Here is a 27,170-nt window from a genome sequence, read left to right as displayed (position 1 = left end):
CGCGGAAGGCAGCCGATGGGCACCACGTGGACTACCCCATCCGCCGGCCTTCCTCAACAGGAGGCCGGAGGCGGTCCGGGCCCAGGTCATTAACAAAGGCCCACTCGGGTGACTCGGCATGCGTCGCCATCAGAGTCGTTGGCATTCATCAGCAGTCTCAGATGTCCCTACCAACGCAGACTTCATCACAGGCAGGGAACGCGAGCCCAGCGGTTTCTCGCAGTTCAGCCCCCACAACCCGAGTAGCAGTTTAGGCCGCGGCCGCCCCCAAGGCGTAATCGTCTACCATCTTCATTTTGTGAACCCTGCAAAGGATCGCGACCCGCCCAGAAATACATGTACGCATAAGATGACTTGAACTGCCAAGGGCTGGAGGCCTCGAGCGAAGAAACCATTAAGCTAAAATGACACTTACATGCAATACGCCAACTGCCAACCTCGAAAGACCGAGATGGCGTCCCGGCGCTAGTATATAAGGATGGGTTTTCATGACGTCATGACGCACCCTCCCCGCCAGCGCGGGCTTCAGCTCCTCCTCCTCTCCTCCCTCCATTTCTTGCTCCGCCTCTAGCCACACCTCCTTCCTCTTGTCCCCGCCCACCTCGCCCTGAAGGGCGGAGACACGGCCGCCCGCGTGACTCAGGGCTCCCGCCCTCCGACCGACTGAGAAGGAAGAGAGGGGAGGGGGCGCGAGGGACGGAAAGCGCTGGGGGAGAGGGAGGGGGGCGGTGTAAGGGTGAGTGATTTCCTTCCGGCACGTCGCCCGCTCCGGGGGAGGGGGTGGGGGGTTTCACTTCCGGGACGGTGTTCCGGCCCATTCCGGCCCATTTCCACCCCCGGAGGTAGGTGCTGCTCCTTGACTGGGCTCGGGCCCCGCACTCCGGTCCCGCTGCCCTGCACCGGGGCCGCCTTGCCCGGGCTCCGCCGCAGTCTGCTCCTGGGGCGCTCGGCCACTCCCCTTCACCCCACCCTCAAGGCACCGGGACCTTCCACCCCCTTGGCCCCGGGCCGGGCTGAGTTGCCGGACCCGCCCCCTCGCCGGGCCCCTCCCTCAGGACCCCGGGATGGGCGGCCCCCTCCCCCACCGCAGCCGGGACACACCCAGATACACACACCCACCTCTGGGCTGCTCCCCGCCCGCCTACGCTAACCGCCTGGACTGGGTCCCGGGGCGCCGCCCCCTTCCCGGTGCTCTGCCCTCACCTGATTGCTCGCTCCCCAGCCTCGCGCCTTGCACCCGTGTGCTCCCCGGCTTCTCGGTGACATTTCGCCCTTCTGCTAGTTCTCGCTACCCACGCTTCCTAACGCAGGCTGAAGCCCCTCAGATACCGGAGTGGCCAGCCCCATGGCGTTCCCGATTCTCCCTCTTACAGCTCTCACCCTTCCAGTGCCGACGGTAAAGACCTTACTCCAGGGGCTTCCTCCTCACTGGGGAATTGCCGGAAAGAGCAAACAAAAAAGGCGCTGGTGTAGGCTCCAAAATAAACACATCTGAATTCATGATGGCATCGACAGAGGCTCTTATTGGATTAAAAGTTTCAAAACAAACAAAAACGCTTTGGAAAAAGGTCAGATTGGCTAAAGTTGGTTCTTGAAAGCAGTGTATACACTTCCCTACTTACCGATAAGTTTGTTGTAAACGCCGGGCTGTACTGTGAGCTTGTCAAGATAAATTCCTGAAATTTTAGATCTTAAGATAACTGTGTAATGTCTTACAAAGTTACAGATTAATGGAAACATTGGGCTGTAGTCAGTGTCTTCCTGTGGAGATTCAGACAAACTACTCTCAACCACTGAAGGCTATTGGATGCAGTTACCGGCATAGTGTTTCAGTTCTTTTTAAAAAATCTTTTAATGTAAAAATATTGACCGTACTTGGTGAATGATCTGGGGTTTTTGTTCTTGTTGTTGTTGTTGTTTTCTTTTTTAACCAGTCTTGGGGAATGAAATTTTAGAATCAGTATCATCACCACCCTGAAATTCCTAACTTTGAATTTAGGTAGAAGTAGGTTTACCTACTCATCCCTGGTTCTGAGAGTGAACTTTAAGTTCTCTGCATCTTCAGTGAGTTCTGACACAGCTGTGGCATGTTTCCTAACCTAGAGTTTGATTCAGAGCCCTAAACCCAAAGCCTTTTGGTGGGGACTCTGACTCTTAAGCTTAGAAATAGTGGCTTGCATTCGTATGGGCTATTAGCGACCTTTTCAATAATAAACCTAACTCTCGAAGTGTGTAATAAAGTATTTAAAACAAGAGGGATACCTAATCAACTCATTTGTGTTTAATTACATTTATTCAAAGAGCTTACTATTTTCTCCTCCAAAGAAACGTCGCAGGATTTTATATTCAGTGTGCAAATACTTTATGATCAAAGAACAACAACAACAAAAAAAAACTGTCACAACTGCATTTGCTCCTTCTGTTCTGTTGAACTTATATTATGATGTTGCAGAGGTTATTAGTAAGGGACGTGTGGAAATAGCTCGAGTTTATAGAAGTCTAGTGATCCCATTTTGGTTTTAAGGGTATTTGAAAAGCCTATTGGTTCTTTTCCAAGTCTAAACGTAAGGAAATTTCTCTCTTTTTACTGGGAGATTTTGAAATTTTACCCACAACTAGTTTTAAATAGATTTGAATTGGAAAGCCTGAGAGGAGTGAAATGCTAACTACTGATGATTATGGTTTCCTCTTTCAGTAGGGTTGAATGCCTGCCTACACCCTCAGGCACGACCATGGAGAAAGGTGGGAACATACAACTGGAGATCCCTGACTTCAGCAACTCTGTCCTGAGCCATCTAAACCAGCTGCGCATGCAGGGACGCCTCTGTGATATTGTGGTCAACGTGCAAGGACAAGCTTTTCGGGCTCACAAAGTGGTCCTGGCTGCCAGCTCACCCTATTTCCGGGATCACATGTCCTTGAATGAGATGAGTACTGTCTCCATTTCAGTCATCAAGAACCCCACTGTTTTTGAACAGCTCCTGTCTTTCTGTTACACGGGGCGGATATGCCTGCAACTGGCAGATATCATCAGCTACCTGACGGCTGCCAGTTTTCTGCAGATGCAGCATATTATCGACAAATGTACACAGATCCTGGAGGGTATTCATTTCAAAATTAACGTGGCGGAAGTTGAAGCCGAGTTAAGTCAAACGAGGACAAAGCATCCAGAAAGACCTCCAGAATCGCACAGGGTCACACCAAATCTAAACCGTTCCCTTAGCCCTCGGCATAACACCTCAAAGGGAAACCGGCGAGGCCAGGTAAGCGCTGTGTTGGATATCAGGGAGCTCAGTCCTCCCGAGGAGTCCACCAGCCCCCAGATAATTGAACAGAGCTCTGATGTCGAGAGCCGGGAGCCCATTCTTCGAATCAACCGAGCAGGACAGTGGTACGTGGAGACAGGAGTAGCAGACCGAGGGGCCCGCAGTGATGATGAAGTCAGGGTCCTTGGAGCCGTACACATCAAAACTGAGAATCTGGAGGAGTGGCTCGGGCCTGAGAATCAGCCTTCCGGAGAAGATGGGAGTAGTGCAGAGGAAGTCACAGCCATGGTGATTGACACCACAGGCCACGGTTCTGTGGGACAGGAAAATTACCCTTTAGCATCTTCAGGAGCCAAGGTGGCTCGGCCAACAAGCAGTGAAATTGACAGGTAAGGCTTGTTTTCCTTGTTCATCTAACCGCTGTTGAGCAGACAGCTGAAGCAGGAGCTCCGTGTGGTGCAGAGTGCATCTTCCTTACTTGATGTTGTTAGCCAAGACAAGCTGATATTGGGGAAACTGGAGGCGTGCCAAAAGATTTGCATTCTTATTTTTTTAAAGCAGGAAGCTCCTAGTCGTGAAGTATTCACAGTGTTGTGGGAACTATGGTAAAGTTAGACACTTCCATGAATCAGGATAGCAGCTGCAGCCACACTAGGATCAGTAATTGCCAGGGCCTCCTTGGATTTCCAGGCGGGGAGCTGATCATCAGCTGGGAGCCTGGCATCTTTGCCTTTCCGTGGTCCGTTATCACACAGGTAGGTGGCCTCGGGGACTTTTACTTTCCTTTGTAGCAGTGTTTACTTTTCTTTGCCTCCAGCCACCAGATGAGAGGAAGCATGGTACCAGCGCAGATTGTTCTTTTTAGTATAATCTCAGTAATTCCAAAGAAACTTTTTTGGATGTTTTTCCCTTTTTTTTTTTTCATTTGCCGTTTGATAATATCTTCCCAGTTTTGTTTTTTTTTTTAATTGATGACGGCTGGCACCACAAGCCTGAGAGTCTCTATTTTCCACCAGTGCTACAAATGCCCTATGCCTCACTTTTCTTTATCTAATATATTGCAGATGTTAGAACATTTTTTTTTTTTTGGTGGAAGTAGCAATAATTCTAATCTAAGTAAACTGAAAGACAGTCTCAGGTGAAAGAAAGAAATATTACCAACTTAGATTGGTAACATTTGTTTTTTTCCACTCTTGAAAATAAACAAGGGGCACCTGGGTGGCTCAGTGGGTTAAAGCCTCTGCCTTCAGCTCAGGTCATGATCTCAGGGTCCTGGGACCAAGCCCGCATCAGGCTCTCTGCCTTCTCTCTGCCTGTCTTTCTGCCTACTTGTGATCTCTGTCTGTCAAATAAATAAATAAAATCTTTAAAAAAAGAAAAAATAAACTAAAATTGACTGCATGAATAGTGAAAACTAAAGAAACTATTACTTTGGTTCCCACCTGGTCTTGAAAGCGACATGGGTGTCAGAGAAATTCAGAGAGCATATCCCGTGTCCGCTATAGGTGGTCTCTTCTTGCGTCCTTCAAAGTTAAAATCTCCTTGTGCACAATACTTATTGCCCCCTGTGTTAGCACTGTGTCCAGTGTCAAAACTGTATCAGAAGTAATAGCTTTGGGTGCAGAGATTTTTCATCTCCATGGTCTGTATCAGGAGTCTGAAATATATAACGAGTTACTATGGGCACTGGGGGAAGGAACAACCAAAAGCCTAATAGTTATGTAGAAGAAACAAAATAATAGACCCAGTTTTAATTTATGCTTATATGGTCTCCCAGTACTTACGGCTAGAAGCTTCTATTTAGCCTAGTTTCCCCAGGCCCTGTGGCCTATCTGCTGTGTCGTTTTGTGTTTGTTAAATTTACTAAGGCAGACCTTTCTTATTTCAGATCAGATCCTATACTGACTCCATGAAAGTATTTCTTAGTAATCTGTTTTTCTGGTTGTTCCCCTTTCCTCAGCCATGGGATAAAAAGGATAGACATCACTATTCTTTAAGTTCCTTTATGCTACTTGTCTATCTGTCCCCTTTTTGCTCCTCTTCCAACAGATTTAGCCCCTCCGGCAGTGTTGTTCCCTTGACGGAGAGACACAGAGCCAGAAGTGAGTCTCCTGGGAGAACGGATGAGCCTAAGCAGCCCAGCTCCCAGGTATGTAATGGATTTAGGGTTGCTGCAGTGGTTGAAGGAAGTGCCACTGCGTGTGAACAGAACATAAGGAATAAGAAAGAAAAGATGGAGGAAAGGTAACAGTGGCCCTGTTAACTAACTACCATATTTGATTACTTCTCTTCTTTGCTCTGGCTTGTGAGCATGCAGGAAATACACTTTTGTTGGCAGCAGAGTTTGGGAAGTGAAAAAAGATGAGATTGTGGAACACTTTCCTGATTATAGGAACCAGTCTGTATTCCTGACTGAAAATAATATAAATAATCCCTGAAAACTACATGCAGGTAATTTAGGACCTGGGATGGAGAGAGTCTGATTTTGTACTCAAGTGGGTGTAATATTACATAATTTCTGACTTAAATAGTAGCATGTATTTGTAAATAAATTGCATATGCATTTTTTGTGTGTGATTGCTTTTTTTGTATGCTGGTATTTTTTCATTTTTTTTTCTTCCGGAATCTTTTGTTAGACCAAAATGTTCTAGAAAGGATAGGAATGATGTTTCCCATCTTTTTTGTAACTCTCCCTAGCAAGTAGTGTAAGTAGTTGGTATTTTTGTTTATTTGTTCTCATAAGTCTGTATCACTGAAGATTTATTTTTTTAAAAGATTGTGCGCTCACCAAGTAGAACACAGTAAATTGTAAATATTTTTGCTCTTTAAAAGGAAACACTGGTGGGTTAAGATTGGATAGCTTCTGCATTGTATGATCTTATCTTATTTAGTTTTTATGTAAACCATTGGATGTTTATTGTATCCACAGTATACTAACAGCAGTAGGACGTTGTTAGAAACTGTATTTACTTGTATGTTATCATGCCAGGGTACCCGAAAAGGAAGGTAACTTCCTTTAGAAGTTAGTTTTTTGGTTCTAATAACGTGTTAGAGAAAATGTTACGAGCTTGGAGGAAAAGTAACTTCATTCATGTAATTAGGACCCGGGTTTTCTCTTCACCTCTCCGGTAGGAGGCAGTGAGTGACCCTGTGAAGGTGACTGTGAGGCAAATACATACCGCAGTGGGACAGGCCTTAATGTACTTTTAACTTAATGTACTTTTAGCTACATTAAGCCTGTCAAGTTTGTGTTTGTTAAATTTACTAAGGCAGACCTTTCTTATTTCAGATCAGATCCTATACTGACTCCATGAAAGTATTTCTTAGTAGTCTGTTTTTCTGGTTGTTCCCCTTTCCTCAGCCATGGGATAAAAAGGATAGACATCACTATTCTTTAAGTTCCTTTATGCTACTTGTCTGTCTGTCCCCTTCTTGCTCCTCTTCCTTTCCTGTGGGTAAGACAGACTAACAAATACACAGAACACCAGCAGGAAAGACTGCAGTGACTTGAGGAGCAGTGCTGGGGGAGCGGGAGTGCTCGCTGCCAGTTCTGACAATCAGTGTCCCCATAGCAAAGTGTTCTTCCGGAAAGATGAATGCACTTTTTAAAGAAGTGGTTAGAAAGAGATGACTTATTCGTATGTAGATGGGATAGGGATAAAAATGGGAGCTCTGCAAGGGGGTTTACCTGACCAAAGCAGAAGGTACAGGCTATAAAGCAAATAAGTAATTCTGTCTGAAGATGGTATTAAGAATTGAGTTTAGGGGCGCCAGGGTGGCTCAGTGGGTTAAAGCCTCTGCCTTCGGCCCAGGTCATGGTCCCAGGGTCCTGGGATCGAGCCCGACATCGGGCTCTCTGCTCAGCAGGGAGCCTGCTTCCTCCCTCTCTGCTGCCTCTCTTGCCTACTGTCAAATAAATAAATAAAGTCTTTTAAAAAAAAAGAGCTGAGTTTATATACCTTAATATGTGTGAAAGTTTATTTTTTTTAAAGATTTTATTTATTTATTTGATAGAGAGAGAGAGCACAAGTAGGCAGAGAGGCAGGCAGAGGGAGAGGAGGAAGGAGGCTCCCTGCTGAGCAGAGAGACGGATGCGGGGCTTCATCCCAGGACCCTGAGATCATGACCTGAGCTGAAGGCAAAGGCTTACCCCACTGAGCCACCCAGGTGCCCCTGGAAATAATTTATATGAAATGTATTCATTATATGGAATAATTCACTTAAAAGGATGACTTGAAAGACTTAAAAATCAAGTACATTTTAAAAGATAAAATGATAGCATAGATAACTAAAATGCATTTACTTTCTTCTTATGGACAGTGCTGGTATGATACTTAAAGTTAAGCAGGAGTTTTTTTAGAGAATAGATACCCTCGAGATTATGAATAGTATTGTAAGTTTGTAATGTTTAATACTAGTTAACGTTTACTTAGCTACATTAAGTACTTTAGCATATTAACTCATTCAGTGCTCATTGCAACCTAGCTGGCAGGTGCTGTTATGATACTCATTTACAGATGAAGAAATTGACACAGGAGTAATTGCATAACTTGCTCATGGTCACACATTAAGTAGGATTCAGATTTGAACCCACATTTCAGCACCGTTAATTGCTACACAGGGTAATCACATGCACTCACAATGTTTCATGGTATGTTTATTGTATTTGATTCTCCTGAGAATTCTCTTGAGAGAATTGTTGAGCTGGAAGAACATGTACTAACCTTTTAATTTTGTGGATGAGAAAACTAAGCCTCAGAGAAGTTATTCCGTGCTTTGTCCAGGAACTTTTAGTGGGCTAATCCTTTGTTCTTTATGGGAGTTCAGTTTTGATTATCTAGGGAAATGGAGCAGAAAGAAATGTTATATAAAACAAATGAGAAATAATCTAAAACCTCAGGCTTACTATTCAACACTTGACTTCACATACTGCTTCCCAAGCCTGCTGAGAACTGCTTCTGTTCTGTTGGAAATGCTGGAGACTGTTGTCAGTTTACATACGTGAAAGGAGACAAAACTCATTTTTAGAAATTCAAGAAAAGGGCACTGAGTTAGATACGAGTTAGATGAGTCTTTCTCCAGTTAATCCAGAGTGAACTTTTGCATTTTCTTCTCTTTGCATTGGTACGTTAGCTTCTGCCAAACATCTGTAATTGCCTCATACGTTTTTATACTGCTTATATACACATCTAAGCTTTTTATTCAAAACATTACATTATATATATGGTATTTATGTGTATACATATAATATTTCAGAAGTCAGCAGACTGAAAATATCAGTAATTTCTGAATGGTGAGATTTTAATAAAGAATTTTGAATGAAAATCATTTATAAATCCAAAATGTTTAGGGGTGCCTGGCTGCCTCAGTTATAAGAGCATGTGACTCTTGATCTTGGAGTCATGGGTTCAAGCCCCAACTAAAAAAGTAATAGTAATAAACTTTCAAAAAATAGTTATAAAAAGCAAATCCAAAATTTTTATATGATTCATTAAAAGAAATATATTGTTCCCACTCTCAACTTCCAGGTAGGAGGAGCCCTTATTTATTTCACATATTAAAAAATTTAACCACTTTGTTAATATTCATATTAGGTAAAACAAAACAAGGTCTTTAATTGATATTGATGAATTACTGGGTTTTTTAGAGGTGGTAGTAGTAGTTTGATTATATTAAGAAAAATAATCTTTGTCTTTTAGAGATATTTTAGTAGGAGATTTATGGATGAAATTATGTCTGGAATTTTCTTCAAAAATAATATGAGAGGGGCACCTGGATGGCTCAGTCAGTTAGGCATCCAACTCTTGATTTTGGCTCAGGTCATGACCTCAGGGTCATGAGATGGAGCCTGTGCTCAGTGCAGGAGCCTGCTTAAGATTCTCTTCTTCTCCCTCTCCCCATTCCCCTGTGGCTCTCTCTAAAAAATAATAATAATATGTGAAAGGAGAGAAATAAGTTAGGTTAATGAAGAAAAAATTTTCCATTGGATGATAATTTTTGGATGATTGGCAATTCAGCATACCATTCTACCTAAAATTGTTAATGAAAAGTTAGGAAAATATGTATACTCTGACTGTCATAAGGAAAAATAAATCAGAAAGAAAAGGAAAGCTTTCCTTTTCAGTAATCTGAAGGGTTAGTGATGTAATTAATAGCAGCGTTGTAATGCTGCTTTTATAATAATTGCTTTTTTTAATGTTTTAGATATATTTGTTACCACAACATAAAAAGTTTAACTTTGGCAGGGAGATCGTTTTAAAAGAGAGATTGGAGAGATAATATATACATCACGGATTATTCTATTTTATTTTATATTTGTCAGAGAGAGAGCAAGCGCAAGCAAGGGAGCAGCAGGCAGAGGGAGCAGCAGGCTCCCTGCTGAGCAAGGAGCCCAAAGCAGGACTCGATCCCAGGACACCCTGGGATCATGACCTGAGCCAAAGGCAGACACTAACTGACTGAGCCATCCAGGCATCGCAGATTATTCTATCTTAATAATATGTTTAAATCAACTCAAAACCACTACAAACAGGTGTATAAAGCGAGACGGTAATACGTCTGTGCGCCGTATTGCCAGCGTAACCTTCAGGGTAAGCTGTTTGAAAAGTGAATAAGCAGCATCATGAGGAATATGTATTGATCCTATTAATCTTTGTCTGGTTTTTGTTCAGAAACTATATCTTTTATTCAAAGGGCAAAATCAGAAACCAAGTCTTACACTTCTTTCTCTGTAGTTATCGGTCATTGTCTTTGGTGGACAACGGTCAGTGAATACTTAATGAGTATCAATTAGTGAAAAGGGTACAGGAAGGAATAATTGAGTTAGTAAATCCATATCTCAGCCTTGTTTCCTTTCCCACCTCTTCTGCCAATTTGCTCCAAGGTCAGTTACAGTTTGAGTAGAACGAAAATCCTATGTATTGGTATGGCACTAACATATTTTTGGGTAAAGAACATTGTTACTGACAAATTGTATATCTTTTGTAAAGGTAGTTACTGCAGGATTAGATTTTGGTGTTAATGATAGTACCACAAATAGAATTTATGATGTGTTTGCCACACATAATGTGTTCTCTGCCATCATATATTGTTATCATTGGCCATGTCACATGTGGCTATTTAAGTTTAAATTTTAATTAATTGAAAACAATTAAAATTAAAAATTCAATTCCTCAGTCGAACTAGCCATATTACAAAGGCTTAAGAGGCACATATAGGTAGGAGCTACTGCATGAGATGGTACAGGTTATAGAACATTCCCATCATCACAGAAGGTCCTACTGGGCCAGCACTGCTTAAAGGCCTATGTGATCGTTGAGAGTCCAGAGGATGGTACCACTGGCCTAAGGTTCTCCTGTGACTGTAAAATACGACATTCAGCAGGGGTTTGACGAGCAGGCTGGTTGTCAGCCCAAGTAACTCTGCTCTCTTGCTCTTTGAAAGAAATCTGAGTGTCCTAAGATTGTTCTTTGTAGTATTATATTAACATCTTCAGCTACATGTTTTTTGTAGTATTTACTTTCCTGCTTGGATCTCTCCTAAAAATTAGCAGATGGCTTAGTATGAGAAGTGAAAAGAGATTTGATCTCTCTTAATATGTATACTTAAGCATTAGTATTCTTTCTTGCTTTCCTCACCTGGCACAGGTGGAGGAGTCTGCAATGATGGGAGTAAGTGGCTATGTGGAGTATCTCCGGGAGCAAGAAGTATCTGAGCGGTGGTTCCGGTACAACCCCCGTCTCACCTGCATCTACTGCGCCAAATCTTTCAACCAGAAGGGGAGCCTGGACCGCCACATGCGCCTGCACATGGGTATCACACCATTTGTCTGCCGCATGTGTGGCAAGAAGTATACCCGGAAAGATCAGCTGGAGTATCACATCCGCAAGCACACAGGTAACAAACCCTTCCACTGTCACGTTTGTGGCAAAAGCTTCCCCTTCCAGGCCATCTTGAATCAGCACTTTCGCAAAAACCACCCTGGCTGTATACCCCTGGAGGGGCCTCATAGCATCTCCCCTGAAACAACTGTCACGTCTCGAGGACAAGCTGAGGAAGAGTCACCTTCTCAAGAAGAGACAGTTGCTCCTGGGGAAACTGCCCAGGGCTCTGTGTCCACCACTGGGCCAGATTGAAACTTTGAGGGGGAGGGGGCAGACCCTCTTCCCCTTTGGGCCGTCAGCAGCCAGCATCAGGGCCCTGGGCTGGTACTTAGATTTACAAAATGCCACATCACTAGATCGGAAGATGCGCCCAAGATGTTGCCAAACTAGAGGATGAGCAACATACACAGAAGCACTAGAGGCTCTTCCCCTCCTCCTTCCCACCTCATCCTTTGGAAAATAATCAAGCAAATCAACTTTCTAATTCAGGGATCAACAGCCTTGGTTTGTTAACTTTATAAGAAAAAATTTTTTTAACAAAACAATGATAAATGGTCATTTATCTACCAGTCATGTTTGAACACTGTACTTTGGTCCATATCATCCTGGTGGCTATAATTGCCCGGATCTGAAAAAACAGCAGGAGCCTTGGTCATCTGAACCAGCCAGCCACAGGAGAGAAGGAAGTAGTCGGGACGGCACCAGGGAGGAGGCGTCTCTCCTCTTCCCTCCCTGCCGGAACATGCAGTTTCACATTTGAAGAGAAAAAAAAAAAAAAAAAAAAGGTATCCTGGTGGTTCTTAACTGCTTTGAAAGGTTAGACCTTACCTTCGCTCTGATTAGGCATCTGATACTTTGCCTGATTGCTTCCTGTAAGCCACCATCTTGGAGCGGTGTTGTCGTGGGCAGCGTCACCTGAAGCACTTTAGGCAACTGGAAGTGAAATGAGCAGCAGAGTGTTCGCCGTAGGTTCTGCTACATTTGGGGGCTTGAGTGTCCCACTGAGGAAGAGGGGAGCAGGGAAGGAAGTGGGGTTTTTGTGCGAATATCAAATGGTGCAGAGCACTGCCACTTCCTGGTCGGGATTTGTACCCCGTAGTGCTTAAATATCTTTGGGTGTTAAGAAATGGCTCTAGTCCAGATGAATTAATGTGTTAGGCTGAGTACCAAAGTTTCATCCAGTCTCTGTGGCTCCTCCTTTCACATAACAGCAATATTATACATCAAAAAGTGTCACTTTCCAGTGAAATGAGCCTGGACTGTATTTTTAAATCTACAGGTCTCCATATTTGATAACTTTTATATGAAGTTTTAAACACATTTTTTCTGCAATAGTGTGGTTGAAGAAATTCAACACTATGGTTCTTACAGCAACCACAATTCCATTTCCTTCTACACATGCAAAAGTTTATATTTTCAAGCCAATAGAAGAACCTCACTAAATCCATGTCTTGCGTCTGCAAACCTAGTAATTCATAAACCCATCATCAGCAAATTGCTGGTGACTCCAAGAGCTTTGCTTTTTAATAATACACTACAGGGCATTCACCAGAAAACATCATGCACAATCACGTTGCAATAAATTGATCAAAGGATCAGTTTTGATCAGGTTTGGTTACTTAATCATTCCTAAGATTTTTAAAACTTCAAGGGACCTTTTTGGTAATTCTGGGGATTTCTGAGATTCCTAATCCAGCACTGAGAGTCAGAAAAAATTTACCAAACATGTAGAGTTTTAGATTCCCTGTCTCGCATTCAGAGAACGGAGGAGGATTAGTAAGGGGTGCAGGCAAGGAGATGCTTACAGTGCAAATAGAAAAGAGAAAAACCCATAGCGTATCCTAATGGATCATTAGTGTTTTAAGAGTATTTAAATATGCAGTGGTTTGAGTTATTTTGGTGCAGAGGCATAGATGATTGTAAAAGAGATCCGGGGCAAGGCTGGTCATGCCTGCACCGGTGAGCCATCTGTGAGAACGTTAGTAGCGTGCTCCCTTTCTGAGAATGCTCTGTGGTATGTGGAAAGGTGGGTGGAAAAGAATGGCATTTCTTTGATGACAGGAAGTTAGAGTGCAAAGAGTAGCTCCTGAGCAATCTGCGAATTGTACGTACACACAAAGCTGCACCGTGTCCCCAGAGAGTGGTTATTTTCCCTTCTGGAAGAACGTGGAAATGCTTCTTGTAATAGGAATGTAATGATGCTACCATGTGATAAGAGCCTACCCTTACACAATCCGGTGAAGCGGTCTTTTGTCTTTCGGAGACCTAGACTGGAGCATTCTCCTCTTTAGCTGGGCAACAGCATGATAGGGCCATCTTAGGGACCAGCTATGCTCTGTGGCATAGAAGAGGATTTGAAATTAGCCTAAAATCTGTAGGGAAACCTTTTAGCTGGTCATCTAGGCTGTCCGTGGACAGATTTTGCCATTACTGAATAGGCAGGCATGTGAGAAGGACAGAATACGCTGCTGTCGATGGAGCTTTCAAGCCTACCAAAAAAATGTTAAGTCCATCCTACTTGTGAGAAGTAGTATGCTGGAAAGTTCTTTATGCTTTGTTAGTTTCTTAGATTTTTCTGTGAGGAAATAGAGCTTTTTTAAACTGTTACCAAATTGTAAAGGCGAAGTGCAGTCATCTTTGTCAAGAGAGACTTTGCAGCATTTGTACTCCAAGTACTCCAGCCAGAGGATTAGCAACTGACCTTTTAAATGAAGTCGGGGCTGTTTAGTAGATGTGGAAATGCTGTGAGTGTTTCGTGGGTTCACCTCCCTTCCCATTCATTTGTCATAGGTTTCTGCTGTATTGATACTGTGAATAGAGTGCTACCAGGTCTTCCGGGACCACAGCAGCACAGTCATGTTTGCTGGTTCTCACCTCTTAACTGGCTTAGCCCAGAGCCATGAAATTCGTGAACGTTCAAGCCAGGCTAGCTTTTAAACAAATAAAAGTTTCTGAAAGCAATTTCCATGTTAGCCAGAAAAGATATTATTATTCTAAATAACTATCCAAGATTCTTATTCAGGTTCACTGTGACATTGTCCTAGTCCTTAGCTAACATCACTGTAGGGTCATAGGGTTAGTAGTGTTCTATCTACATTAAGGAATAGCTGTATTGGTGTGTGCACAGAGGATACCTCTCTTAGGGACGTACTAAATGGACTATAGCTAATGCCGAAAATTCATTACCAAATCTTAACTTGCACATGTCACCTTGTGAAGGGAACTGCATTAGCAGTCAGAGCTAAATCATTATTAAGTACTTAAATGCCATGAAATAGCAAACACTGGGACCATTTTCATTCATTGAGTGGCACTTAATAGCAAAGGAGCTACCCAGTATTGTCAGCAAAAGAAGAGAGATGGCAGTATATTAATCTGTTTTCATTCTAAAAGGTACCTTTTATTCTCTCTGAATTCTGATACCAGTATCTCGATGTAGCATTGGCACGAACAGGAACACTGTTCTTGGGCAGAAAGGCTCTTTCTAATGACTTGTTCTCTCTTTACTCAGAACCATATTTACCTCTGAACCGAGCTGAGTTTTATTTTACGTAATTTGTCAACTACCCCCATGCCATCATTGTACCAGACAGTCAAATCGAATCTTGAATAAGTGAAAATAAAGGATAAGGATTGGAAAAAAAAGGGAGATAGCAGTTGAGGAAAGTTTTCTTGTTACTTTGTTTTTTGGTATTTTTACATGTTTCCAGTTCCCTCTTTATCAGTGAAACAGAGTTTCCAAAGATGTTATGACAATAGAAATAAACCAATTTCCTCCCACCTTCGTAGTAGAAATCTGGCCTTAGATGGAAGTTGGTCTGATGGAAGAGTGAAATCGTGAGCCCCATTCTTAGCCAAGTAGTCTCTGGTCAAGAAATACTTTTAAAAATTTCTAGCTGTTACTTTAAATAGTTAAAAGCTATTTCTTTTAACTAGTAAAAATTTTATTTTGTTTGACTAGAAGATCTAATTTAAAGAAATAAAAACAACGGGTAATGGAAAGAAAATTAAATTGAACAAAGACAGCCAGTCTTCTTAATTGTAGTGGAAGGCATTTAATCAGGAAAGGGTTGGAATCCTGGAAGTTTTTCTCTCTTTAGATCCAACAGACAGGTGTGTTTTGTTTTGTTTTGTTTTTCCTCTTCCTCAGATGCTCTTCTCATCTACTTACTGGTTTAAGGCATAACAGAGAGGTCTTTATTGAACTTGTCTTTGAAAACAGGGCTCTTTACCTTTGCCATTTGGGAAGGGTGCACAACACAGAAGTACTTTAGTTGCTGAGATTTAGAAATGGGACACAAAGCTATTAAGTCAGGTAAACCCTTGGGTTCGAGAGGATGCCCCTTAGCAAAGTACATCCCGAGAATTTATGAATCAGATCAGGGTTCAGCAGACTGAGGCCCCCAGGGCCCAATCCTGAGGCCATCTGTTTGTCTAGAGAAAGCAATGGTGGAATGGGGACACACCTGTTCTTCAGGTATTGGTTCTACTGTGATGGCAAGGTCGAGTGCTTTGTGACTCAGATCACATGACCAGCAAAGCCTGAAGATGTACTGTTTGTCACTTGACAGAAAAGTTTGCCAACTGCAGAATTAGATTTGAAACAGTGACCCCCAAAATTGGCACTTCTGCCATTTTGTCTTTATAATAGTTTGGTTGAGCTTTTAAATTCGTGTTGCCATGTATGCATCAGTTTCTTGAAAGAGCTTGCCAACTTTTTCCAGATCTTTGTCTTGTAACCCTCTCTGTGTTCCTTTTTAATGATACCCATTGCTTTAAAAGCATTTGGAATAGCCTTATGATCTGTCCTTGCCTTGAAGGTGCAGGTGGATTAAAGTTTAGGATGGTAGTTACAGATGTAACAAAGTAATTTAAAAAATAATTCCCGTGCATAATAATGTAGGATTAAATGAGTACCATGTTTACATAAAATACTGTAAGAAAAAAAGTTAATGTTTTTATAAGTAAGTTTTGCCATTCCTCTGAGATCACTTGAACTGATTTGCATAATAATGGCAAGAATGAATTTTTTCCCATTAGTTTTAAAAATTAACTTCTGTTATGAATAAGTGGTTTGATTCTTAACCTAAAATACTGTCTTTCTAGATTAGAAACCTCTACCCTTTCTCTGTACTACAAACCTTCATTTTCATTTCCTCAAACTCACTCTGTTCAATGTGGAGTAGTAAAAAGCCAAATCTCCTTCCCTTCCTTTATTTTTTTTCCCCTCAATGAATGTTTTAAAATATGATGAAATCCCTGAGGATTTCAAATTGCTCTTAGACCCATCTTGCAATTTCTGTTACTATCATTTTTCTAAATATGTACTGGGCCATTATTTATTTGCTCTCTGAATGTTCATTCTTACTGTTCAAATAGCTTATTTATGCCAGATGTGCAAAACATGGAAGATGTTGGGATGAATATAAACAGAATTCCTTATAAGAGGAGAATATAATTGTTCCCTGTATGGAAACCATGCATAGACTTCTGAGTTAAATTTCTTAAGACAAAATGTTCTAGGCCATGCTGACACAATGTAGTGAATTTGATTCGTCCTTTGTTGTCAGCTCAACCAACGCATACCAAGTTCAGATGACCTAACCTCCAGTAGGGCACCTCTCTACTAGGCATTTTGTTCCTAAAGTTCCTTTTTTCTGAGTTGGACATTAGTAAGTATTATGTGTATGATATGCCCGAGGAGTAATAGACAACCCTGAAACTGTAAAGTTCCAGAATAGGTTAGAACTCCCTTGTCTTAGAGCACTTAGAGTAATACAGCGTTCTTGACATTGTGGAGTGTTGCTTTTCTGATTAATCTGGGATATAGAACTTGTGAAAGCAATTGAATTTAGAGAGCCCAGTGAACCATCTGCCTCCAGCTCCACGTGAGTTCTAGGGAATAGTTGTCATTTCTGTGTGAAAGCATTGAAAACAATGTTGTGTGCCCAGCATGTGGGCAGGGCATTATGACTTCTTTGTTAATTACCAGTCTTATGTTTTGCCTTCTTTGCTTTCTGGAGTTTCTCTGTTTTTAGTCTTCTCCTTTTTAGGTAGTGCTTTTCCCAGGACCAGTCTTTACTTTGCAGTAAGTGGGTCTTCTTGCCCAGGACAAGCCAAAGTTGGATATTATGAGTCCTTTAAAACACCTGACTGACTTACATTCCAAAGGATGTAATTACTGACAACAGCAGTGGTCTCCAAATCTGGAAGATATCTGCAGACTCTCCAGTTTTCTTGTGTAGGCAGACTTCCTTCTCCCTCAGCTGGGAGGAACAGCAGTGACTTAAAAGGCAGTCATTACGTGAAATGTGTAGTTTCTTCACAGAGTACGTGTAGTGTCTTCACAGAGTACATACGTGAATAAATTTCTTCTCTCGCATCTTCCTCATTATCTGTATCACAAGTACTTCCCATCTTCATGCAGTTGAGAAGGGCCGGCTCACTCAAAGAGTGGAAGCTTTAAACAACAGAGCTGAGTTATAAAGGCAGAGCAATTCTTGAAAAATAAAACTTTCCTAATGCTTGCTTCTTCATGTCTACTCAGTAAGTCCTGTTGAGGAGGCTAGAATTCACCATCCAGTGAAGGGAGCTATATGTGCGGCATCTGTGTGGACAACAGCACAATTTAATAAACTGTGAATCTTCGAACCTGAATTAATCCCTAATGCCAAAAGTCCGAGTTTCTCGTGGAAAAATATTTCCTATTCTGTGAAATCACTTGTGTGATAAGTAGTATGCAGGAGACTCTGTTCTATAAAGTAAATATTAAGTACTTTTTAGTACCAGACCATGTGCTTGGAATTTATATAACAAAATGGATTTTAGACATAGTTTAGCTGTGGCTTCCTATATTGAGAGTCCTGAATCCTCTTGGCTAGAGTCTGGATATATCTCTTTTATTCACCACAGAGATCAAAGAGAAGGGGACAGACTCTACTGTCCTAAGTGCTTTAGTGGCATAATCACAGTTAATCCTCAGAATAAGCCTGTGAGGTGATAACAGTAGAACTAAAAATAGTTGAGTTTTTCTGAATGCTTACTACGTGCCAGGCACGGATCCGTGTGTCTCACATCAGCTAACTCACCCAGTCCTTACGGCAGTCTCGTCAGAGCGACACTGTTACTCTCCTTGCTTTAGGGAGGGAGAAACTGAGGCACAGAGAAGTTTGACCCAGGCAGTCTGACACTAGAGTTGACACTGTACTAGACTATGTTGGCTTTAAACGGTGTAATTCTACGACGTTTTATAGATGAAGAAACTTGAGGAGCCCGGGGTTACACAATGAATAAACCGCAGACCCAATAGTTTCTCATCTGATTCCAAAGCCCAGACTCCCTCCACTACATCCTATTGACTCTGTTTACTTACAACAAGTTGGGGTGAACTGGAAGAAACAATAGCGAGTAACTACTGCTTTCAGTGAATTTTTAACTCAAGAAAGCATGCTTGGAAGATTTCTTCAGAAGATAAAGTCTCTGAGCAGATGTTGGATGGGGGATATTTTCTGGGGGTATTGCTCATTGACTCAGGAGTCACCCATTTGGTAGGGACAGTTGTGAATCAGTTCAAGTTGCCACCAAGGCAAAAACTGAAAGATAGCATTCCTGTATACCTGGCTTTGTAACAAACTGCCCTAAACTACAGTGACTTAAAATAACAACTTTATATGTCTTATGTTATGAATCAGAATTCAGGAAGGGCTCATCTAGACAATTCTCTGGTTCCCTGTGGTGATGACTGGGGTCACCTGGGTATTTAGTAGGTGGCTGGGCTGGTCTCCAGTGTCCACACCGATCTCACAGGCCTGATGCCTTATGGGATGGCTAGAAGATGGGGCTCAGCAGGCCTCTTCTCCCTGCCTGGAGTCTCAGGGACCTTTCCATGTGGTCTCTCCATCAGGGCAGTCCAAGACTTACTAAATGGCAGCTCAGGCCTCCCAAGAGGCTGGGCAGAAGGTGCCAGGCCTCCTGAGTCCAGGCTCAGAGGTGGCTCCCATAGGGTCACTGCCATACACTGTTGGTCAGAGGAGTCACTGGTCAGCTCAGATCAAGGGGGGAGGAAATACCTTACCATTTGATGGCATGTGTGTCAAGGATTTGGGACCACTTTAATCTGTCGTAGGTACCATTAGGTTATTGATTTCTCTGGACTTCTCTGTTGGGTTAGTTGTTTGTGCCGTAGAAACCACTTAGGATGTCTATCTTGGGTCAGTCAAGGAGCTAGAAGGAGAATGAGACAAGTACTCAGAACAGGCTTCATTAGCTACACACCCACTGAGTTTCATTTATCTAACAGCAGAATTTCCATTTTGTTCTTATTTTGTTCCAAGTTCTAAGTTGTGACCATTTGCTGGTTGTTGTTGTTTTTCTGTGAAGCTACAGTAACTGTACATAACTGAGCCAGAAACACTCCAGAGGGAGTAAAAAGCTTGCTGTTAGAGATGTCAGCTGTATTTAAGTTTACAAATAGGCCCAAATGCCTGTGGTATGGAAAAGTCATATGGCTACTAAATCTCTTTCTGTTGAGTGGCTGCATGGATCATGTTCTTGAGATCATTGAAAGCTTCACCCACACGTCCTCAACCCACCTTAACTGCCGCCGCGCCGCCTCGGGCGCGGGTCTGTGCTGGGAGATGAATAAGCTCATCCCGTTTCCCATCACCTTTCATGTGGGAAAATTCATTGCTCAATTTAATCTGTTGTTAGTCCTTTAAAATTAGCAGTTGCTGTCAACCTGTCATCTAAAGGAACAGATCACTGAACTGTGAGGATTTTTGTCATTTAGGGTACTTTATTTAAACTCCTGCTGCCTTGTGCTAGTTCAGACTATTGCTGTGACAGAAGAAATATGGGTAGATAAAAAATTCTGCTCTAAAAAGGATCACCCCTCCCCCAAATCAGTATGCTTTGTAAGAGAAGAAAGATTTGGGATTATCTATCCATTCCGTGGGCAGTGGGTTTCTGGAGAATTAGTGGTGAGGGCTTCTTGCTGGTCATCCCCAGGTATCAGAGAGTAAAGAGGTCTCTGTTCCTGAGCCCAGGCCTCAGGAATTGCAAATACAGGAAAAGGTACTCAGGGCCGATGGCTTAATATAGGGCTCTACAAAATGCTGGGAAAGGAAAAAGACTTCGGCATTTGTAGTTGGATTGCCAGGGATGAAATGTTTGAGGTAATTAAGCATCAGGATTAGATTTTGTCATATAAGGATTGGGGTAAATTCCAATGGATTAAAAACAAACGAGCCTTAACATTTTCATTTTGACCCACATTTCCACTCTGATGTACCTCAAAGTATGCTTTCTGTGACAGAGAAGCCTTTTAAAAATACTTTCCCAGGGAATGAAAAAAATCTTACAGTGGTCTATGGAGAAGTCTCTCATTCCATGGGGGACAGCTCTTTGTGTCTTCCTCCAGATTCTCTGTGATGCTTAAGTTTGAAATCCTCTGCTGGTGGCATGAGAATGAAGTACTGTGGTCTTGCTTTGCAGAAGTGAACAGAGTCAGAGGAAAGGACACCTGTAGACCGAGATCATACTGAGTCTTTCAGCATCTCAGGCTGGTCTCAGCATTCTGCGGGAATAGAAATTCCTTAGGGTTTAGATTTCTGCTCTTAGCTATGTCTTAAAGCAGATGTTCATGACATATTTAAAGATGATCTACTGAGTTTCCTCTAAAGCAATGGAGTCCTCACTGTAGTGGTTGTCTACAAACCAGTGCAGAAACAGAATTACAACACAGGGAACAAAGCTTAAAGGGTGTTTCCTCTGGAAGCCGAGACGCTCAAGCAGGGGTCACTGAGAGTGTGGCTGAATTCTCCATCTAGAACAGCTATCAGTGAGATAGCAGAGATATTTAGGATTTATATGGTATTTCTAATATTTTTTAAAAAATGATTTTAAATCATGTAACTTGAAGTTTTAAAAAATGAGCCTGTTTTCTTTTTGGAAAACTGGCCCAATAAAAATAACACTAATAGAACTCAATCGTATATGCATGTGCATTGAACACAGAGTGGTATACTAAAGATAGTTCATGCAAATAACTTTTGTGGGAAGTTTGGCTATTTTCGTAGTATCTTTTTTCATAAATGTATGTTTATAAATATATTTACTCATCCACTATGACCTTGGTAGCGTTAGAAGCATTTGTTAGCTGTATCATTGATTCTGAAAAATCTGATTTTTGGCATAGTAGACTATGAGAGCTTTTTGTTGCTTTGTGTTTTGGCTAAGAAAATTATTTCTTGCACTTTCTATTTATAAAGATGTTATAACACATTGCACCCACTTAATGTAGCTGTTGTTTAGAGACAAAAAAAAAAAAAAAATGTAGGTGTTAAAGTGAAGTGTATGTTTAAAAAGCCTGGCCTAAAGAGGGACCTCAAAATAACAAACTTGGCTTGCATCTCCCTGAGAAGAGCTGGGGTTGGATATCAAATTTAGAGTAAAAGGAGCAGTTGGGGTGGGCATACTTTTGCTGCAAGTTGCAATTTTCTTGCGAGTTGCCGTGATGTGTATGTGATTGTGTGTGTGTGTGTGTGTGAGAGAGAGAGAGAGAGAGAGAGAAACAGGTGTCTGATGAAGGCATATAAGTCAGTGTAGAATAGTCTACCTCCCATTAAAGACTGAGCATATTGCAAGATTGCCCTATAGCCCTTTGGGCAGGAAGCTGCGTTCCTCAGCCACTGTCCACCTCGTCCCCTGTTATACTCGCTTCAGCTCCTCTACCTCTGAGCACTTGGCTGAAGAAAGAGTGTGCTTTTTGTAGCAAAGCGAAGGAAAAGCCGGACACACAGTCTAGAGGCTGCAGTAGCACAGTTCTCATGGTCATGTGCCGATACTGGTACTTAGCTCCAGTGTCCGGATCCAACGCTGTCAGAATCCTTTGGTTTAGTGCTTTTATCTGCTGGCTTCTGATTGGCCAGAGTGGCAGTGCATGTGGAATCTTTCTGGTTTTTTGTTTTGGTTTGGTTTTTTGTTTTTATTTTTGTTTTTTTGTAAAGATGCACCAAACTCCTTTTAATGATATGAACATTTTGTTTGAATCCTGAGCTGTGTTTTTCGTTCATTGCCATTGATGGTCCATTCCTGAGGGACCCGATGGTTAACCATACTTGCCCAATGATGAGCCTTTTGCCAATATCTTGACACAGAGGGGTGCGTGACATGGGGTTTTGGATCACTTGTTTGACTTTTAGCCACTGCAAAGAGTCCTGTTTTTAATGCCTCTGCTGTTAACAGTAGTCAAGATGGCCTCACCTGGATGCTGCGGGTGTCAGGAAACTGGGTTTCAGTAATTGTCACTAGTCACACCACCTGACCTTGAAATCCGGCTGTGATGCTCACCTGTCTTACCGCGTGGGGCACTAGTACACTGAGCCATGTTGGGTTACCTGCATTTGGAACACATGTTCTAGCTTTGGAAGGACTCTTGGCCCTTTCATGGATCTGTGGCGCTTTCCACCTTTTCATTCGAAGGCACTGGTGGCTGATGGTAACGGGCGTTCTCGGGTTAGGAGCGAGAACGAGAGGGTGATCTGTTTTCAGACGTGCAGAGGCTGGCCTCTGTGTTTAGGTACTGGCTGATAAGTATTTGCTTTCCTGGTGACTGGGAAAGGCAAGCAATGATACAGTGTGAAATTCCAAATAATGAGATGGTCATTAGTCCTCGGTGACCAACGATCTAGTGGTCTGCCTGAACACAGCATGAGTTCTGGAGGGAGATGAGGCAGGAAACCATGTGAGTCTACTCACCACAACTATTGTTTCTCTTCCTTTCTTTTCTGCATGTGTGCCTGTGTGTGTGTGTGTGTGTGTGTGTGTGTGTGTGTGTATTAAAGAAAGCACAGGGACAGGACCGGTGGGCAGAAAGAGCTGTCCAGCTATTGAGATTCTAACTGTAGAATAATTGTCAGCCTGTAAGCCATGCTCATATCCTAGACTCAGGAATTAACGCCTGCTTAGGAATCCTCCTCCCTCTGGCTTATCTTTTTGGGCCAAGTCTGTTCTAGGCGCGTGCCCAGCTGTTTTGCTGTAACATATACTTTAAGTGCAAACTTACCTAAATATGAAATGTACTGTTGGCAGTGTGACCTGTTACAGCCAAAGTGATTTATTTAAAAACAAAACAAAAAGTGAGAGATGCCTAGGTCATGTCTTTGGGGCACGTATTAAATCTATGAATCTGAGAGGAAGCATGGAGTCTTACCTTTCTTCCCTCTGACTTGAGGGAACACTGGCCTGCATGCTTCTTCTTACTGAGCCAGTTGGCCTAAGCCAGTAGTTTTCCATCCTGGCTGCACATTAGCATCACCTGGGGCGTGTACACAATGTCCCCCCACCCCGCCCCGCTGGCCCTCATGTTGAATTGGTCTGCTGTGCAGCTTGGACTTTAAAGCTCCCCAGATGATTCTAGTGGGCAGCCAAAGTTGAGAATCACTGGCCCGGTAATCTTGAGTGGTCTTCAGCAGGATAACCTCAATCCTGTTTTGTTTTGTTTTGTTTTGTTTTTGTCATATTGGTATCCCAGCATGACTCTGAGTTTAAAGTTGGCCAAGGCTCAGGTGGTAAAATGGATCATCCATTTGTCCTCAAAGTAGTTCTGGAGAGAGATGTTGCCTTCCATCCAGTTTGGTCTCCATACCAAATACCAGGTGTGCGTAGGTAAGCAAAACAGATTTTCAAAGTCAGGTCTCTAGAATCCTCTTTCCTTTGCATATGTGATTTGAGTGGAGATTTCTCAACTGTGCTAGCTAACATAGAGCACTTGAACTTATTAAAAGGGCCAAGCCCAGCCCACCTAGGATGATTTCTATTTGTAAAATAAACAGGAAGCATTATTAAAGTTAATGGAAAAAGAGAAGGATCCTTCCTGGGGGTCATGGTGATACATTTGATTATTTGTCTCTTAGCCGGTCTTCTAAGTGGGATTTCAATGTAAAGTGGCTTTCACTTTGGGTTTTTTTGTTTGTTGGGTTGGGGGTTTTTTTGTTTGTTTTTGTTTGTTTGTTTTTTGTGAATGATATGCACTAGCTAAGGCTTAAATATTTCTGAATTTTACATGAAATGTGAAATGAGTCATTTTAGTATCTCTATTCTGGGTGTCAGAGACCTAACCTGGTAATTTCTAAATGAGGTTCCGTATCTTTCTTTCTTCCCACACCAGCTAGTAAAAATGCCTGCCCATGGCAGCTTCGCACATGGTAATGGGAAGGGGAGAACTGTTTGATTACCTTACAAGTGCGACACCCTCTCCCCATTCAAACTGACTAGCTACCAAGTGATTTCTCATTGATGATAGAAATTTTTGTTTAAGAGCAAGTTCAGGTATAGCAGTCTTTTCTGAGAGAATTCTGGGCACTGTAGAAATTTTCATTCATATCTTGCCTACAGTAATTGCTACTTTACATTTCAGATAGGTGGTATGTTCAAGAAGAAAAATTGGTTAGAAGGGAAGATTGGTCAGTGCAGAGGACTGAATCAGCATCAGGCTACGAAGTTTCATTAAAGCATGGAGGCCTTTACATCGCATGTAAATGCTGCAACATCTTCTAGAGAAAATGCCTCCTACGCCTTAGAAAATTGAGGCCTCTTGAGACGGGGTGGAAGAGAAAAACAGTAGCCTTTGGGACTTGCATGCATCAGAGAGTAGGCCTTAGAGTTTCATACCGAGGAGGATTGTGGAGTACTGTGAAACATTGTTGAACTTGATGCAAATCAAACTGCACTGGATTTTTGATTCCTGGGGGAGGGGGGAAATGATGAGGAGGATGGGACAGTAATGGTACAAAATATATAAACTTGTTCTAGATTTTAAACAAGGAATGAAACAAATCCCCTATCGGGAATTCTCTGTCGGAACTGTGAAGCCCAGTCAAGTTCTCTGCCCTAGTGGACGGGCTTGCCGGCTCCTCTCCAACTTGGAGGGAGTCCTTTCTGAAACAGCTACAAGATGCTAGTCTGGTTACAGTTTCACCACCCTCCCCCTCCGTCTGCTCAACAGAAGAAAAACATTCCCGAACGATAGAAATGTGTTCTTTCTCAGTCCACTACCTTTTTATCTGCTCTGGTCTGTGTTCACAGTTTTAGCCCGTTGCGTTGTTTTGTGACCTAATGGCAGAACTGGAAGGGATCTGCCAATTCAGTAAGGAACCAATGGCCTCTCCTTTAAGAAATCTGAAAACCAGAACTCTCCATCTTTGGCATGTTAGCATCATTTGGAAGAGCACTTAGATTTCCTGGCTCCTCGTCATTCAGGGTTGGGACCCACTCACGCTCTGGCCCTGAGAAAAGAGAAGGCTGAGGGTTCAAAGATAGAAAAATCAAGGTAGCTGAAATGTGGTTTCCTTCAGATGGACATGGTCTGAAAGAAATCTGTCCACCTGTTCTCTATGGTGCTTATATATGGTGGGTGATAGCTGTCCCCCATCTACCTGTCCCTGGCACTGTGCCTTCCTACTGGTCACTGTGAATAGCAGATCACACTGGACTCAGAGGCCAGAACCCAGGACCATTTCCCCCTTCTCATCTTGAGCCCATCACTTCTTCATACAGCTGATAATGTAGCATTTACGTCTCTTGGGAAAACTCTTGGGTTTGTCCCTCAAGACACGGTAAAGCACTTCAAGGAAAATAGTCAGAAAATAAGATTGTGGTGGTAGCTATCAAATAAAGAGACTATAGGAAAATTTCTCTTCCCCTCACCTGATACCGATAGATAGCAAGGATCAACGTGCCCCCTCTTCCTGCATTTTTAAAGGCTACCATAGTATTTTTTAAGCAACAAACTTAGGTAACATTTTTTCACAACTTGCTAATCAAAGATTCGTATTAAAACAGACAATCAGTTTCTAAAATGTTGTTATCCCTGAAAGGGAATGAGGTAGAGTTTTAAACTAGAACCACCTACCGGTCTGTTTTTTCCCTTAGAAAAAACAAACATTTGAGGTTTGTGTCTTTCATCTGAAGGTATTACACCATTACTAAAGATGCCTCAGAAAAGTCAGTGAGCCGGGTGAGCGCCCTTCCCCCTCTGCGGGTGCTGGCCCTGGTTCGTGCATCTTATTTCCTTAGAGAATATTTGTTTCTATTATGACCTTAATTATAAATACCTATATATAGGAATAGGATTTTCTCTCACCCCACCCTCTTTTAATCATTATCACTTACGTGTAAACCGCACCTCCCCTCACCCCCCTTTTACTGAACAAATGCACTTTAATTCCTAAGGAGAGTGGCTGTTCCTGGCCCTGAAGCCAGATTACTTCAGGAGGAGAGTTGAGGAGGGAGAACTCCTGCCAGACCCTGTGAAATGAACCAAATTCTTTAATGTCAACACACAAATCCTACCCACTTTTAAGTGTCCCCACCCCCTGCCAAAGGGAAGAAAAGAAACAAGGAAAATGAGGACGTTTTAAAATGGCTACCCTGATTGTAGAAGTTTCCCCAGGGGGAAATACCCAGTATTAAGTTATTTTCTCAGCTACCAAATTGTCAGAAACTTCTAGGTTGTTTTGTGGGAGGCTGAGATTTCTTTAAGTAAAAACTCAAGTGAAAACAAAGGCTATAAGATACGATTCTGATTTATATTAGATTTGTTCTCTCCCTTGACAGGTGTTCTCAGTCTCTCCTCCTGTAGATTCTGTCCTTCCCCTGATGACAAGCCAATAGTCCTTGGTGGGGTTGCATGTCTCCTAGAGCCCCTGAAGCCCTGTCATGTCGGGGGAGGGGGGAGGGCAGGAGGGCGGGCTGAGACTGGGGTTGGGGGAGGGAGATTCAGAAAGAGTGAAGATATGGGTTTATATAAACATATTTAAAGCAGTTTAGCAAAAGCTTTCTCGTTGAACAGCTTTAAGAACAATGTGAATGAAATCTTAGCAACTTGGTTAGAAATTTGAAAAGTCTATTAATGTATACTTGAAATTCTGTATAAAAATACATTTTCCTCTTTATTTTAACACTGTGTAAAAGAACATTATGCATGTGAGTGGTTTGAGAATTAAATGGTTTAATACTCAGA

At 42.4% G+C, this 27,170-nt stretch overlaps 1 protein-coding gene, 1 long non-coding RNA gene and 1 other non-coding gene across 8 annotated transcripts in view; 1 reads left to right on the top strand and 2 right to left on the bottom strand.

Annotated features, from left to right (window-relative positions):
* LOC131814300 (uncharacterized) overlaps window positions 1-1,481 on the bottom strand; it is a 4,898-nt gene extending 3,417 nt beyond the window's left edge. Inside the window, exon 1 of one of the 4 annotated variants that reach the window (XR_009347251.1) lies at window positions 1,381-1,481. This is a non-coding gene — a long non-coding RNA (uncharacterized LOC131814300). Of the gene's footprint in view, window positions 1-415; window positions 542-1,203; window positions 1,341-1,380 lie in introns of those variants that run through there. The other 3 variants (XR_009347250.1, XR_009347248.1, XR_009347249.1) reach the window with 3 other exon arrangements.
* LOC131815408 (small nucleolar RNA SNORD74) lies at window positions 121-200 on the bottom strand. The gene has a single exon (XR_009347717.1). It is a non-coding gene; the product is annotated as a small nucleolar RNA SNORD74 (small nucleolar RNA).
* Window positions 626-27,170, top strand: ZBTB37 (zinc finger and BTB domain containing 37). Of its 3 annotated transcripts, none has more exons than XM_059144986.1 (4): window positions 626-842; window positions 2,696-3,655; window positions 5,316-5,415; window positions 10,913-27,170. In XM_059144986.1, the coding sequence occupies exons 2-4, from the start codon at window positions 2,733-2,735 to the stop codon at window positions 11,399-11,401; spliced, it is 1,512 nt and encodes a 503-aa protein (XP_059000969.1). In that variant the 5' UTR covers window positions 626-842; window positions 2,696-2,732; the 3' UTR covers window positions 11,402-27,170. The 3 variants fall into 3 exon arrangements, with proteins under 3 accessions (XP_059000969.1, XP_059000968.1, XP_059000967.1); XM_059144985.1 differs by lacking the exon at window positions 626-842 and adding an exon at window positions 1,449-1,568 and having other exon boundaries at window positions 2,699-3,655; XM_059144984.1 differs by lacking the exon at window positions 626-842 and adding an exon at window positions 1,456-1,568.

This window comes from Mustela lutreola, chromosome 14, assembly GCF_030435805.1.
Source record: "Mustela lutreola isolate mMusLut2 chromosome 14, mMusLut2.pri, whole genome shotgun sequence".
NCBI lineage: Eukaryota > Metazoa > Chordata > Mammalia > Carnivora > Mustelidae > Mustela > Mustela lutreola.
This window is presented reverse-complemented; position numbering and strand designations above follow the sequence as displayed.